Source organism: Xiphophorus maculatus, chromosome 18 (assembly GCF_002775205.1).
Source record: "Xiphophorus maculatus strain JP 163 A chromosome 18, X_maculatus-5.0-male, whole genome shotgun sequence".
Taxonomy (NCBI): Eukaryota; Metazoa; Chordata; class Actinopteri; order Cyprinodontiformes; family Poeciliidae; genus Xiphophorus; species Xiphophorus maculatus.
In genome coordinates this window covers 25,059,971-25,075,269 of record NC_036460.1, presented here as the reverse complement: position 1 = coordinate 25,075,269, position 15,299 = coordinate 25,059,971, and the positions used below count along the sequence as shown (strand labels likewise).

The following is a 15,299-nucleotide window of genomic DNA, read 5'->3' as shown; positions in this document are numbered from 1 at the left end:
TGAAATATGGACTTCACACAAACCCATACACCCATAAATCCCCAAAGCACACAAACACAGCCACAGAGTAATGTGACCCTCTGTATATCACAAGAACCAACAAGGCTCTAATGCTCACTAAGAACACAGAGAAACGCTCGAGCCTCATACAAAATATATAAACTGCCTAAACTCCATGCTGACATGCACGCTCACTTATTTCCCCAATTCAGTTTTCTGCTGATAAAGTCCCACATGGTAGAAGTGAAGCCAGACAGACTCCTGTAGCATCTGAGATATCCATAGAGCTGCAGTCCCTGAAGGACAGCTCTCTTTACAAATCTGACTTCTAAGCAACCAAAAAAAAAAAAAAAGCTGTTCAACACCTTCACATAGCTAGCCTGAAAAAAGAAAAAGAGAAAAGTAAATGTAAAATCCACTTTTTGAGGTTCATATCATGCTATCCCCTCATCAAGTGTTGCTTTGATCCATTCAAATTGAAAATCCTTGAATCCCTGTTGGCGGCCACTATGGGGTGCCTAGACCTAAATGCGTGCTCATAAAATGATGAGCTCACCTTCCCCCACACCGTCTCCACTCGGCCCCTTCAGACTAGCAGCAGCGACTAGCGAACTCCGTGAATCTGCTGAGCTCACAATACTTCTGAGTTCAGCGCTCCTAAGAACGGTTGTAAAGGGCGTCAATGGGCAGCATGGAGAGCATTGTTGTGATGACATGCTAAAGGGAGCGTGTCGGAAAGGGTAGGAGGTTCTTAAAGAGACAGGCCAATTTCAAAGCATCAGATATGGTAATGACGCAAAGGAAAACATGTCGTCCTTTGCATTTGAAGTGCTATAAAATGGAACAATGTCACTGAAAAACACAAAACACCCTGCTTTAATATTTAGATTCATAAACACAGTGCTATATCATATTTCAAGAGGGTTCTTTTGTTGATTTGCACATTTTGGCTTGCAGCAACTGAAAGCTCAAAGTGCTCTTTCTCAGAAATGCAGGTATTTCAGCCTGCAGTCCAGACCGTAAAGCATTTGCACTCAGTGCTTCGTCTGAGGCTCCTTTTGCATAAGTTACAACGACGTAAAGGTGACCATCGCGTGGCTCTACTGAGAGGTTATGGAAGTCCAGCTCGCTGTAATTGTGGCCTTTAGCTTGTCTGCATTGTCAGATCCACTTCCTCTGTCTTTTTCTTGACAATACAGCAAAGATTCTGACTCCCCACCCAAAACATGAAAACTTCTCAGACTGTGGAAATTTGCACTTGACGTTAAGCAATTTGGATTCCATGCCTCTCCACTCTTCCTCCAAACATTTGTGGCTTCTGCTCACAATCAAGTGAAGGGTCTCAACCTCCAGTCCTCAGGGGGACGTTGTCCTGTATCTTACAGTGGCTTTTTGCTTCAAAACACAAGAATCAAATTATCAGCAGGAACTTTTTCCTGTGTCGAGGGAAAAAAAAATACTTGCCAAGCATATTCAGGTGTGGAGGACCAGGGCCATGTCAAAGTGGTTCAGGAAAACCAGCTGTTGAGGAGTTTAATCTAGCTTTCTTAAAGCTATGGTTGCAAGTTTATTTTTTTCTTCCATCTAACTTTATTACGCTTGAGTACATCACTCTACAAGCAGCATGCTTCCTTAGAAACAATCTTTTGTGGCTTCCTTTGTTGAAGATATCAATGACCCTGCTGGACAACAGTCAATGCAGCAGCACACTTCCCCCATGATTGCGTAGGTCACAAAAGAAGAGAATAATGCTTCACATGTACAGTACAGACCAAAAGTTTGGACACACCTTTTAATTCAAAGTTTCCTTTATTTTCATGACTATTGACATTGTAGATTCACACTGAAGGCATCAAAACTATGAATAACACATGTGGAAATATGCACTAAACAAAAAAGTGTAAAACAACTGAAAATACCCTTTATATTCTAGTTTCTTCAAAGTAGCAACCTTTTGCTGTGATTACTGCTTTGCACACACTCTGCATTTTCTTGATGAGCTTCAAGAGGTCGTCACCTGAAATGGTTTTCACTTCATAGGTGCCCTGTCAGGTTAATAAGTGGGATTTCTTGCCTTATAAATAGTCATGAAAATAAAGAAAACCCATTGAATTAGAAGGTGTGTCCAAACTTTTGCTCTGTACTCTACCTCTCTTAATGACGCTCAGTTTCACATGGGTTATTTCCTAACTCCTAATTGTCAACAACAACAAAAAAAAGCCTCAGTGAAAATCTTTTCAAATATTGTCGCCAAGTTGCTTTTATCTCAATCGATTCATGCAGGTTCCCGACCTTTGAGGATGACCTCCAAGTCGTCCCGTAATATGTCGAACGTGCTGTATCTGGAGCTGGTCTCTGGGATGATGTTCTTTTTCAGCCATCCTCCACAGGCATATTGATAGAAGTTGTCACAAGGATCCACAGTAGCATCCATGTTCTCAATGAGGCGAGACGCTGCAGGAAATTGAGAAGGCAAGCTTTAGGTTTATTGGGAGGGGAAAAGAACGTCCTGAACAAGTGTGAAATAGTTGAGCTGGAAGAAGCCCCATCAAATTATGCAGATGAAATACAATTTAGTTCTGCTAGGACTGTAATAAAACTTACAAAGAGAGAGCACTGCAAGGCAGGGAAATAAATTGGTGAACAACAAAGCAGAAGCAAGACAGAAGAACATAATGAAGGTCTAGCTGATGAGAAAGAAGTCTGAGCATTGACAAGAGCAGCCACGCTTCATTTCATACAGGTGTGTGGCAAGACATGGGTGTTCCAGACAAAAGGCCTGTCAAAATAAAACAGGAAGTCGCCTCAATTAAGACAGTGAAAGTCAAAAACTCCAAATGAAAACTCCACAGATGAAAAAAAAAAATTATCAGTCCAACATCACAGGTCGAAACAAGTTAAACTTTTAATGAGGTCTTTTTCAACAACTACTTAATCCCACCTGATTATAGATGCTCCAATGTCACTAATTAATACTCTGACATTCTGGGAAATATGTTTAATCATCTTACACCAAAGTGTTCAAAGAGAAGATTAGCTAAGAACCTGTTGAAGGACGAAGGCTGCAGCTGATTAACTGAATGCTAGAAAAAGGAAAGCAGCTAAAACGCTCTGATTACAGTGATCTAATCCTCCTGCAAAGCTAAAGGGCCAAAACGCTAACTTCAGATACTAACACAAAACTTAATGTGTCTATTCCTCACTGGAAAGTGAGGTGAAATCATTTAAGCTGGGGATAAAGGCTCAAACAATTTATTGAGGTTGTTTTGATTATTTTCACTGATTTAAATAAATAAAATGCACAGTGAGCACCCAGAAGTTTGCACTGAGTCAGGCTACTTTTGCAAAGCTTGTTGCAAGGCAAGAGCTATTTAGTAAAGCCGAGTCGTAGGTCTTACAATGTAAGTGGAAACTAAACAGTTTGAATTTTTAACTAGAGAAATTGGGAAATATTTTTTGTGGAGCACCTGCTTATAAAGCTTTGTAAAATACTTTCTGCCGGGGCGTGTTGTGGTGGCGCAGGGGGTTAGCGCGCCCCACGTTTGGAGGCCTTAGTCCTCGACGCGGATGTCGTGGGTTCAACTCCTGGTCCTGACGACCTTTGCCACATGTCCACCCTCCCTACTGTCGCAAAAATACCAGCCACTAGCGCTGCAAAAACTCTTCGGAGAAAAAAATTTAAAAAGATATTTTCTGCCAAGAAATAATTGACAGTACCACAAAGAAAAATATTCAAATGGATTTTTTTCCCTTCCCCCCCCTCACCCATCTTCTGTTTAGGTGCCATTCCCAGACAAGTAAAATCTTAACATTAGCAAAGATAAAACAGCGTAGCGGCAGTAATTAGGTTTTGTTCAGGCACCAGCAGTGAAGGTATGTTCGCTTTCTTTTTTTTCTTTTTTTTTTAAGCAGCAATTAAATTACAGACGGCTGCTCACTCGGAGATCCCTTGTGACAAGGCTGTCTATCAAATCTGACTGAATTGGGACACCGACACTGCAGAAATGCTGCCGAAATAAATTGGCATCTGTTGCTGAAAACTGGCACCAAAGATGTTCATCTCTTACTTATTGTTGTCGTTTTCATTTCCCTGCCAACACATTGTTCTCCCCGCGCACAATGTGGGTCTGAGGAGGAGACGCGGTGATGAAGCACTTTGTCGTCGTGGATACGATTGAAGGAAGGATAGGAGGTGCCGCTTTATCAAATGAAATGCTGGGATAATGGATAATATCAGTTACATTTGCACCAGTTGGACAGTGAGAATAAGAGAAAAATATATATATTTGACAAAGGTTCCCTTCTGCTCTGTCATAGTGTCTTCCCCATCACCAGACACTATGTGTATTTTATGCATATCTTTAAACATTTCTGACTTTGACCAAGGCGTTTCGGAACCATTAATTTTTCTGCTGAATAACCCTCAGATCAAACATTCATCAGGAAATTCGCTTTAATGATTTTCTGCCTGTCACGGTTCTATTAATTGTACAAAGTCATCCAGCTCCGAAAGCAGACTACCGCCATGTTTGGTTGATAAATTGATGTTTTTTTTTTGTTTTGTTTTGTTTTTTTGGAAAATGGTGTGCTGCTTTTACAGAAGATAGAACAAGACAGACAAGTTCCCCCTCTGCTACGTCAGTTACACAAAATCTAAACTTTTCGGCATGGGGGCCAAAAATGGCAAGTTGAAATACACAAAACTTTTAGTGTATTTTCTTTTAAATTCTAAATTTATTTTACCTGCTAAATAAACAATGCTAACAAAAGACTGAACACTTTCCCCCCCCCCCAATAAAAAAAGCGAAGCAGTGGGATTTATTTGAAGAGGGAGCAGTAAATCAATGTAGTTGTAAAACAAAGAGAGAGGAAAAAAAAAAGTTGGACAGATGAAACAAGAAATTGTGAAGTCAATTTTTCAGGTTGAGCGATTGTTTTTCTAGATTCATTTGGTGTGTTTTCAGCAACAACAACAGGATGCGGCTTACTTTTGTTGTATTTTGCCAAGTTCATTAAATGGCAAAACGAGTCTGTATCTTAATGCGACGCGCTGGACATTTTTTGCTCCCTAATAACATTTAATGTATTAGTCTTTAATACATTAAATTCAATCAGTTTGTATTTACCGTATTATTTTTAAACGTGGACCTGCATCAACTTGTTTATCAAGGATGCAAATAATTGTCAACATGACATGTTTTTAACTAAATGTACATAGTAGAAAGATTCATATTTTTTTCTAAACCTAATCTCATTGTATGTTAATTTATTGTTTTTTGAGATATGTCCGTTTCCTATAAGAAACAAACTTCTTGGTTGAATTAACATTCCTATATGTAGTGGGGCTGATCAGATCTGTTTTATTGTGGTTTTGACTGAAAGAGAACGTGTCTCATTCGAAGAGGCCATTTTCAGTGAGCATGTCTACAATGCTTCTGCAGCAGCCTCACTTCTCCCAGGCCGGCTCCCTCTGGGAGAAGTCAAAGCCTTCAGGATGAAACAATAGAGAGAGAAAAACAAACAAACACCAGCTGCTTACCTGACTGCGTGCAGTCGGCTGTGGTGCAGATTTCATCTGCAAGAGAACGTAAAACACGTTTCCTTTACTCAGTGGGTTCTTCAGCACTCAAGTCGTCATTGTGTCTAAATCAGTTCCTCCTTTTCTGCTCTTCCTCTGCATTTCTTTTTGTTAATGAATTTGTTGCACATGCGTAACAAAACTCCTCTCAAGTGAGACGTTCTCTCTGCCAGAAATGCGTCAATCAAGTGACACTTAGATGCGCCGACAGATCAGCAGATTGCAATCTGACCTTTAATGCGGCGCTTTGTGGGTTATACGAGTCAGCGCACATAAAGTAAACACAGCTGAGTGTAAACATGGCCGCAAGCATAGCCAAGCCGTTCAGTGTTCATTTCCCTGACAAAGCAGCTTACGCGTTAATAAAGCACAAGGCTGCAAAAATTAATAATGGCTCAACACGGCCACAAAAGCCAGACGAACTCCATCAAACTTAATTGGATGACCTTTTCTGTCAGGATTCTGCCATCATGACCTGCTGAACTTTGTCAATAATTAATCTATAGGTCACCTGCCTGTGATAACTCAAACCTCATTTAACTGCCTATTTTAAAGCAGAAGCATGAAGGAGTGAAACCTAAGATCTGACATTGAACTAAAACAAATAAAAGGCTTCAGCCTTGCTTCTCAATTCTCCATTTTTCTTCATACATCACTCCTTTTTGAAAAAAAAAAAACCCAAGAACATTTTCTTGGAAATATGCAGTTCCTAGAATCAAGCCTACATGTAGAAATTTGAGAGTGTTTTTGAGTCATGAAAACCTTTTTAAGGGGACCTTTGAACACGTATGCATATTTTTCTTTTTTTTATTCTGTGCCAGAGACTGTATTGAAGCACAGTGGATAAAAGCTCACAGAACAAGTGTCTTGTATCTGAGCAAAGGGCAGCACTTGTGCACGCTCTTTTGTGCTTACCGCTAACCATGAAGTGAAACCTAATGAACGTCTCTGACAAAATCCTTTTGGCTAGATGATTCACTTGTTTTCCTTACACAGTTCTTGTTGTTTGAGTTTGTTAAAGGCAAGGGGAAAAAAGCACATAAAAACATGTCTGTATCAATGCTAAGCCTCAATTAGGACACTCACCAGTCTTCTGGGTGGCAAACAGGATGACGAGGGCAACAATGACGATGAACAGCAGAGAGACGATGGTAATGAGGCCGATTTCCAGAGAGGTCCAACGGGGCTTCTTTGCCGATTTTGGAGTATTGGTCTCTGTCATTCTCAGGTCTCCTCTTTCACCAGCCGGCTGTATCAACTCACCTAATGGGGGGATAAACCATTAGTCAATTCATCAACTAAGCTCTTCCAGTCACAGCTTCCCGTTACTCTTACTGAATAAGATCCTGTTTTCTCTAGAACCACTAGCCATCAGTTTCCAAAAATCCAAAGAAGCTCAATAGAAGGGCCTCGATGCCTCCAGCAGACACCATGAGACCGTAACTAAATGGCGAGGTCACCATCACTGTGGTAACCCAAAATATGGATGGGAACAAAGACAAACCGGGACTTCAGAGTGGATTTCCACTTGCTGACTGGGTGATATGTGGTCTGACCTCTATTTTGTAATCTCTCCAGCAGCCCTCAAATGCAGTCGCAACATCGACAGTGTCACCACAGACAAAACGGATTTTTGTAACTTCCCTGTTCGTTTGGAGAAAATGAGACCGTGGAAGGTGTTGAGAGACTTCTCAGAGGTTGCATCACCGATTAGGAAAGTAAGGAAAATACAAACTTCTTCTTGGCTGTGCGACTACAATATTACCATGACGACTATAAAATGTTAACTTTTATAGTTAACATTTAAAAATACAATGAATCCAAGAAGGTTGTCTCTGACAGGAAATGAGACAGGTGTCTGAAAATATAATCACACTACGTAAAGGGAGTATCGGTTTTATTACAATAAATTCTCTTTATACACTTCCCAATAATGAATTAAAAAAAATCTATTTGCATTACAAGCAAACATTTCTTAGGCTTACCTTTTTTGTTTTTTACTGGCATTGTAACAATTTATCTTAGCTGATGGACTCCGAGTCTATGAGGATGAAAGTCAACTCGTCATCCACAAATTCTCAACCTGAACTTCTACTGGACCAATCGTCGCCTCCAGTCGGAATAAAGATGCTGGTATAATTAAAAGTTTGCTTTAATCCTAACTCTTAAGGATGAGAATATATTTGGGCCATGAATCTACTGTAATGCACATGCATAAAACAAATACCTTCCCGGATAACGTTACTCAAATTGCAACCATTAACATACAATATTCATTTCAAAGGAATTTGGGACAATTGTTGCATCTCCGTTTTAAATGAAATCAAATATACCATCGTGTGTGTATTTGCGTCTCAGTTAGTACGTGGAAACTGCGATTTAGTGAAATTGTTCTATTGCACTCAATGGTATACCAGGCAAATGTTATACCGGTCAGTGCCTGAATAAAATTGAAATTCTGGTGAATGTTTTCAAAGAGGTGTCAACAGTGACCATCTAATCCAATGCTGAACTTATTTTCTAGGGAGATGTTTTTGTGTCGTGTGTTTTTTTTTTTTGTTTTTTTTTCCCCCAATGGAAACACTGGAAGCCGTTTCAAAGCAATGCATTTTAAACTTCTCCATAACTTTTTTTTTTTTTTAAGAAATGCTTTTGTTTCAGCTTGAGATATCGAGTTTACCATAAGGTACTTTGTAGACTACAGGATTCAGACCCTCCGTACTGAAAATGGAGCATCTGGCTCCACAAAAAAAAAGGCTCTTCAAACCAATAAAACATGACACCTGGAGGCTCTTGAGGAATTATGATGAGGTGAACCGAGAATGGGTTGGTTTTAGTTATTATAGCAAAGTCAATGTCAACCCATTAGCTCAGTAGCTGAAAAACTAAACGGGAGATTACTGAGATTTAGAGAGGATTAAAAAAAAAAAAATCTATAACTGATGCAACTTGAATGCTAAATCTAGTTTGTTGTTGTCTTTTGCCAGTGTTATTTAAATATCCAAGTCTGTTATCAATATTTGATTTGATCAATCAACTGCTTCCCTAATGAGAAGCAAATATAGAACACATTTAACACTTTTCCAAAGCCCGCCTATGTTTTGACACTGACAATAATGTGAAAACAAGAAGTGGAAAGCAGAGATGAAGGGCGAGCCGCAGTCATCATAAAAAAAAAAAAAAAGGACAAAAAGAAGGAAAATAGAGCAAGAGGTGAGAACAACTGAAGTTCTTACCCTCGCGGCTCTGCACTCCAGATCAAGAAACGGCAGAGCGAGAGAAAGAGGGGAAAAAATAAAAAAATAAGCAGCAGCAGACAAAAAGCCAGACTTTTCCACTGCTCCTTACAGTCAAGTGTTGTTTTCCTCTCAAGGGCCAGGAGAGAACTTAACAAAGTTCATGTAACAAGCACTTAAGTCTATCTGTGAAGGTCTGAAGGCAATTAATCCTTAATCCCTCAACAGCGCCGCATGGAACTCGCGCACACAGACGCGCATCCACAGCCACGCCCCGGCACACTTTCTACAAGCCAGTGCCATGAGGTGTCTGCGCAGATGGGTGGGTCTCGGTGCGAGCCGCCCAAGATGAGAACATCGCATGACCAAAGTCTCTTTACTCCCTCCGAAGGAACAGGCCCCATCATTTAAGGCGCACGCGTACGTTTATTACTGGAAAATATTTTCCTGCTGAGTGTCAAATTGCCCCATCATTCCTCTGCATGACAAAACAATACACTGACGTAAAGTAAACTTCCCTGATTATGGTCATTATCCAACCCCATTATCACACACGGCGACTTTTTTTCTCCTTCTGCTCCGAAAGCAGCCGTGATGACATCACCGCAGGTCACGAGATTTAGTACAGGAGAGTGACGACTGAATGCAGCTTTACAATCAGCAGGTGAGGAAATGAAGTAGGAGATATTGAAGAGAAAAAAACAAACAAAAAAACAGTGATAAGACAGCGGGAGGACACAAGTTGACTTCCTGACAGCTCCTCTATGTCTGCAGGAGAGGGCAGGAAAAAAAATAAAATAAATCACAGATTTCTGTGACAGCGATCCCACAGCTCTAATAAAACTGCGTGCATGTCAGCACCGGAGACTATGTGTGATCTTTATTCCCTCCAGCTCTGACACTGCCAAACAACTGAATGTCAATGGGATTTATTGAAAGGGAGGAGTGGCTAAGGTTACACACACTGGGCAGACTTGGCTTTTAAAGTCAGTGAAACTCGCGCTACACGCTTCACAGTCAGTTTTTTAAATTTCGCTTTGTAACCTCATTGTCAGTTGTCATTGGATGGAATATGCCTTTACGAATTCTTCGCTCTGTGTACAGTGGTGTAAAAAAAAAAAAAAAAAAAAAGTATTTGTACTCTTAAAAGGTTTCTTGAGCAGAATTCAGCCACACTGGATGGTTTCTGCTTAATGTGATACTGCAGCATTTTAAATGGATCCAAGTCCAGATTTTGACTACAGTTCAAACCCTTTATTTCCTTTCAGGCGGCGGACTTGCTAGTGATTTTCCGATCATTATTCTGCTGCATAATTCAAGTGCTTTAAGCTTAAGGCCTTAAAACCAATGTTCAGATATTCTCCTTCAGGATTTTCTGAAGGAGGGAAAAAATTATGATTTTGTTCATTTCTTCCTTTGTGTGCCCGTTAACCATCTTGTAGTGAGGTACTTAAATCGCAGCATGTCAGTTTATCTTTTTTTTTTTGGACCAGTTGGGTTTTATGCGACAGATTGTGACGCCTTAATGAAACTAACTCTATAGATGACCTCTTGCTGATTGGATCATTTCTACTGTAGTCATCTAACCAAATATGCTTAGAGTAGGCCAAGCACACAATTTAGAAGATTACTTCAAATCACCAGTCATAAAGAAAGGTACAAAATGTCCCCGAGGCAGGTATGAATTGGTGCACGGTCAGAATGAAATGACCTGAGGCAAAAAGCTACTTTTTTTTTTTTTTTTTATAAAGAACCGACCAAATTGCAGATGTAGGAGGTAGCAAAGTGGGATTATAACCAGCACCTTCTCACAGTCATTCTGGTACCGACATCGTCCGTCTGTCAAATCTGTATTTCTCAGGGAAAAAGTCTGAAAAGACTGGATGAATCCAGGAAGCCATGCTGGAGTCTGTGGTGAGCCTCCCGTCTGGCGCTGGGCTCACGAAAAATCGCTGGGTCGCCTTGGAACTGACCTCTTGATCGCCTAGCAGTTGCCTATAATTTTTCCCCCCCATCTAGAGTCAGTTCTTTCTACCGGTATGACATCTGATTTCCTTCAATAGAAAATCTTTTACCCATTAGAATGAATAGGATTTAACTGGGATATAAGCAATTGACTTTGAACCAGTGGATGATTGGATTGAGTTGACTTTTTTTTTTTGTGAAGCACCTTGATATGATATTTGTACTGTACATATATATATATATATATATAAGCTGAATTGACCTGTATGCTTCCACATGTGTATTAAGACTGTGGATTTTTGGTCCATTATAAATGCAAAGTTTTTGAAAAGTAAGCGTACCGACCTGCAGCCTTTCCAGTTAAGGGGCATATCAAAACTAAGCATAAAAACTGCTTATTGACAACTTATAATAATAACTTATCTTGTTACTACTTGAGGCTTCTTTAGGGATCAGAAACTGTCCTACTCAAAGTAAAGCTTCTGTTGTGGAACCTTATAAGGTATTTGTGCAGCACATTTTCAGCAACACTGCAATTCAAAGTGCTTTATGTGAATTAGAAGGAAAAGCGACACAACAAACCAAAGGAAATCGCAAAAGAAGAAAACAAAAAGGTATAACCCCATGTTTAAGAGTCTGCGATTTATAAACTAGTAGGAGTTTCTCTGGATTCTTGTTCTGATTATGTTGATCTAAGGTAATGAGTTCTCTAGATAAGCTAATAGGAGTTTCTCTGGACTCTAAGTTTGTTCTAATTCCTGCTTTGAGTTTTACCATCATATAAGTGCTCATCAATGATGTCTTTAAGGATTTTTACTCCACTAGACAGAGAGAAAGGAGTATCTACGACTTTAAACTCAGAACTCGCAGTGTCCAGGTACAGTCTGCACCTTTTATTTTTTTATTTATTGGTAGCTCTTTCAAATGAGGTTTGGTGTTGGATGACGGCTTCCAAAAAGGCAAAAGACTTAAAACTCTTGTTCTCCACGCTCTCCACCTGCACGGCCTCTCCGACATGATCCACCTAAAACATTAACAGCCGCAGACCTCACAAACTGCTTTGAAATTAAACCCATCATTCAGCGAGACATGACACCAAACGTGTCTGCAAATCAGCAGAGCGAAGTCACTTTTTTCTGCAAACTGCATGCGACTCCCTGAACACATGGTGCACCTAAATGAGTATCAGTGGAAACGTGGCCTACTTTGCATTAAGGTATAACAAAAAGAAAAAGAAAGAAAGGAGTTTTCAGCTCAGGGCCTTTGGCTCCAAAAAAAAAAAAAAAAAAGAATAAGAAAAAAAAAACACTACTTCTGAGAGAAGAGACATGAAGCCCAGAGGTGATGTGATCTAGATAAGAAGCACACCTTCTTAACTCGCTTTCCTGAATGAGAGTAAAAATAACTTTTAAAGGGATATTGCACCTACTGGTGCAAATAAAGTAATCGGAGAGGATGCCCAGCTGGACCACCGCTTTCCAACTGGAGCCAATTTACTAAACTGTCAAAAAACCCCAGTGATAAAAATATCCAGCATGTGCAGCGCGCGCGCCGACTGCGTGCCGGCGTCTCATCTCCTGTTGCACGTTGTGAACTCCGTGGGGGGGGGGGGGGGGGGGGGGGGAAGGAGGAGGGGGGGGGTGTCATGATCAACTGGTGCACGCTGCCCCGTGTCACCCATCCGGTTACAGCACGCACGCCCAAAATAAATAAATAAATAAATAAAATAAATAAAATTGCAGTTATGCGCACGCACCCTCTCTCGCTCGCACGCACGCACGCATGAACACACCAGTTAAGGCAGATGGCACCGCGTCGCGTGTCCGGCTCGGGGTGCAGGTGGCGACTTACCAGTTATGTCAGGAAATTTTCGGTCGATGATATATATGGGCATCACATCCACTGATCAGATATCCGTCAAATCCTCAAAGGGAGCGCAAAAAAATGCTGAACAGTCCGCCACTGATGAGCACTATGCTTAAAACCCTTGATTTAAGGCAGACGCGAGCCCGTTCCCGCCTCCCTCTTCTTCTTCTTCTTCTTCTCCTCCTTCTACCTTCAGCTCTTTGTTCTAGAAGTGCATATTTAGACGGACGCGAACACGCTCCCGCGCACGGATCCCCTTTCCACAAGTACCAGAGCCGCGCCGTGCATCTATCTACCCGGAGAGGCTCGCTGAAGGAGAATGATCCATCAGCGGCGTGGCGCAGCGCAACCGCTCAAGTGTGGGATCCACGCACACGCGGGCGGAGAGGAAGAGGGGTCCCATATTCATAAAGCCCGTGACATACAGCTCAGACAAAGAAGTGTAAAGGTTCCGAAGTTCCCTCTGCACACGGTCGGAACCTCGATGTGTTGGTGCGATGTCAAAGAGAGGCTCCGCGGCGATGAGTTGCGCCTTGATGGTTTCAGGGCGCAGGTTCAGCTCGGCAGTGGGATGAAAAGATGTGCTCCACGCTCAACTAGTTTTCACGCAGAGCTCCAATAGATGTTAAGCAACACGGTACCATATAGACTGGCAGTCCTTGCCCTGGGCGAGCCTCTCTGCATTGTCTCCGATGTGCAAATGCACGAAATTGGTTCGACAAGAATGAGAAAAGGAAGAGAGATGTTTAACTATTTTTAAAAGAAAAGAATCTGAAGTTATTTGAATTATTATTTTGTTTCTCTTGCACAAACATGATGCTCCAAAGTTCTGCTTGAAACAGTGTAGGACAGGTGAACTCATGTTCAGCAGGTATGTAGCTTTTCCGGCTTGCATCAAATTGAGGTTCTCTTGATGCCAATAAATGAAATAATAAGAACAGATGCTTTTTTTAAAAATCTCAAACAACCTCTGTTCAGAATAATCGAGTTCAGGTTTGATCAGCTGGCTATCGCTTCAATTTAATTACTTCATTTAAACTAGAGGTGATCAAAAGTCCAAAGTTACAAAAAGGAATCTAAAAACCGGTTGTCGTTTCTTTTTGTAGGCCAGAATCAGGAGTTGGCCACATTTCCAACACAGAGGGAAGTCCAGACACTATTGGCTAGAAATTGCAAAAAAAAAATAATAATAAAATAAAAACTCAGTGTCTTGTTCTTGAGTGATGGATAAGTAAAGCAGAAGATGTGTTCTATGTTCCTTCTGGCCTGTAAACACCAGTGGATCTTACAGAATCCTGTAAAGCATGTTGCTGGATAGATGGATGTTTAGGTGTGTATGTACGTGTTGGAAGAATTTTATATTTTATTATCATTTACTTGGTAATGATAATTGTGTTTAAGGTTCATAGCAGTTTGAAAGAACTTAATGACTGAAAATAGAAAATAGATCTCGGAGAGAAACAGCTAAAAAGGCTTTGCATGATCCTAAGGATGTTTATAAAATATAATAATTATATAGAATTGAGAACTAAAATATTAGAGAAGAATGTTGATTATTCCTTCTAGGCTGAGAAAGTAGTAGAAAAATAGAATAAATTACAAATGAGTTACAGTGGGAGCATTTTATTGGAATGAGAATCAAGATAAAACAGAGAAGATCTTTAGAGAAACAGGCCCTAACTGGAAGAGGAATTGCCCAGATAAACTATAGCATGAAGCTGATTCTAGATATTTTCACAAACCGTCTTTTTAATAATGACCAAAATTTTGTTAAGCTAGAGAAATATTATTAAATCTACAGGATTTATTGTTTACTGATTCAGTGAAACTAGAGGAAACTCCCTCGGTAAATAGAAATTGATCAAACAAAGGACGTTTTGGTAAACTTACAAGCTTTGTGGTAAAAGGAAACTTTAGCTTAATTTGAAACATTTAGCTGAAGAAGGCCACAAAGTTAGCAAGAACAAACTCCAAATGTGCAAAGAAGAGGTGAAATATTTAGGACACAAACGACTGAAAGGTCATTTTATGACCTCAGTGTTGGTTCAACAGCATGGAGATAAAATGAAAAGAAATGGGAGAGAATGTTGCAAATAAAAATAAGAAAATAAAAATAAGCAGAAAAAAGCAACAGGTTTGTTAAGATCGGACAACAAAGTGCAATTAATACATATTCTATGTTAAGATGAAAAGAACAATGAGACTCCAGCAAAGGAGCTGGAACCGTAGAAACCCAGACAACAGGCAGCTGTAATGCAAATCATTCTCTCTCCCATCATTTAAAGTACCTCCTGACAAAATATCAGAATATAAGTTACAATTTTAGTAGTGGAACGACAACAGGTACCCCAAAAAGGTTTTTAAGTTTAAATTAAAATTAGATGAAACTAAAACATCTCATGATACAAGTGCCAAATCCTAATGAAGCAGTAGAAGAATCAGGAGCTTCTCCTGAAATCCTTATCAGCTTTCTTTCCTGCCGTAAGATCATCCTCCTCCAAGAGGTGAGAGGAAGTTCATGAAAGGAGGGAGTGAGGCTTGTTTTGCGGTCTGTCTGACAGTAGAGAAGTCATTATCACCGCATAAGGCAGGATTTTGATGTAGTTTTAGTTTTCCAAATTCAGAGAACAATTTTCTCAGAGTAGATTGTTTAA

The 15,299-nt window shown here is 40.3% G+C and overlaps 1 protein-coding gene across 3 annotated transcripts in view; it reads right to left on the bottom strand.

Moving 5' to 3' along the window:
- The window catches only part of mme (membrane metalloendopeptidase), a 54,626-nt gene extending 41,419 nt beyond the window's left edge, over window positions 1–13,207 (bottom strand). Inside the window, exons 1-4 of one of the 3 annotated variants that reach the window (XM_023351911.1) lie at window positions 12,631–13,207; window positions 6,665–6,841; window positions 5,540–5,575; window positions 2,293–2,454 (exon numbers count right to left, since the gene is read on the bottom strand). In XM_023351911.1, the coding sequence (XP_023207679.1) occupies window positions 2,293–2,454; window positions 5,540–5,575; window positions 6,665–6,841; window positions 12,631–12,673 (418 nt within the window). In that variant the 5' untranslated portion in view covers window positions 12,674–13,207. Of the gene's footprint in view, window positions 1–2,292; window positions 2,455–5,539; window positions 5,576–6,664; window positions 6,842–6,913; window positions 7,100–8,814; window positions 9,067–12,630 lie in introns of those variants that run through there. The other 2 variants (XM_023351914.1, XM_023351913.1) reach the window with 2 other exon arrangements.
- Between the last annotated feature and the right edge of the window lie 2,092 nt (window positions 13,208–15,299).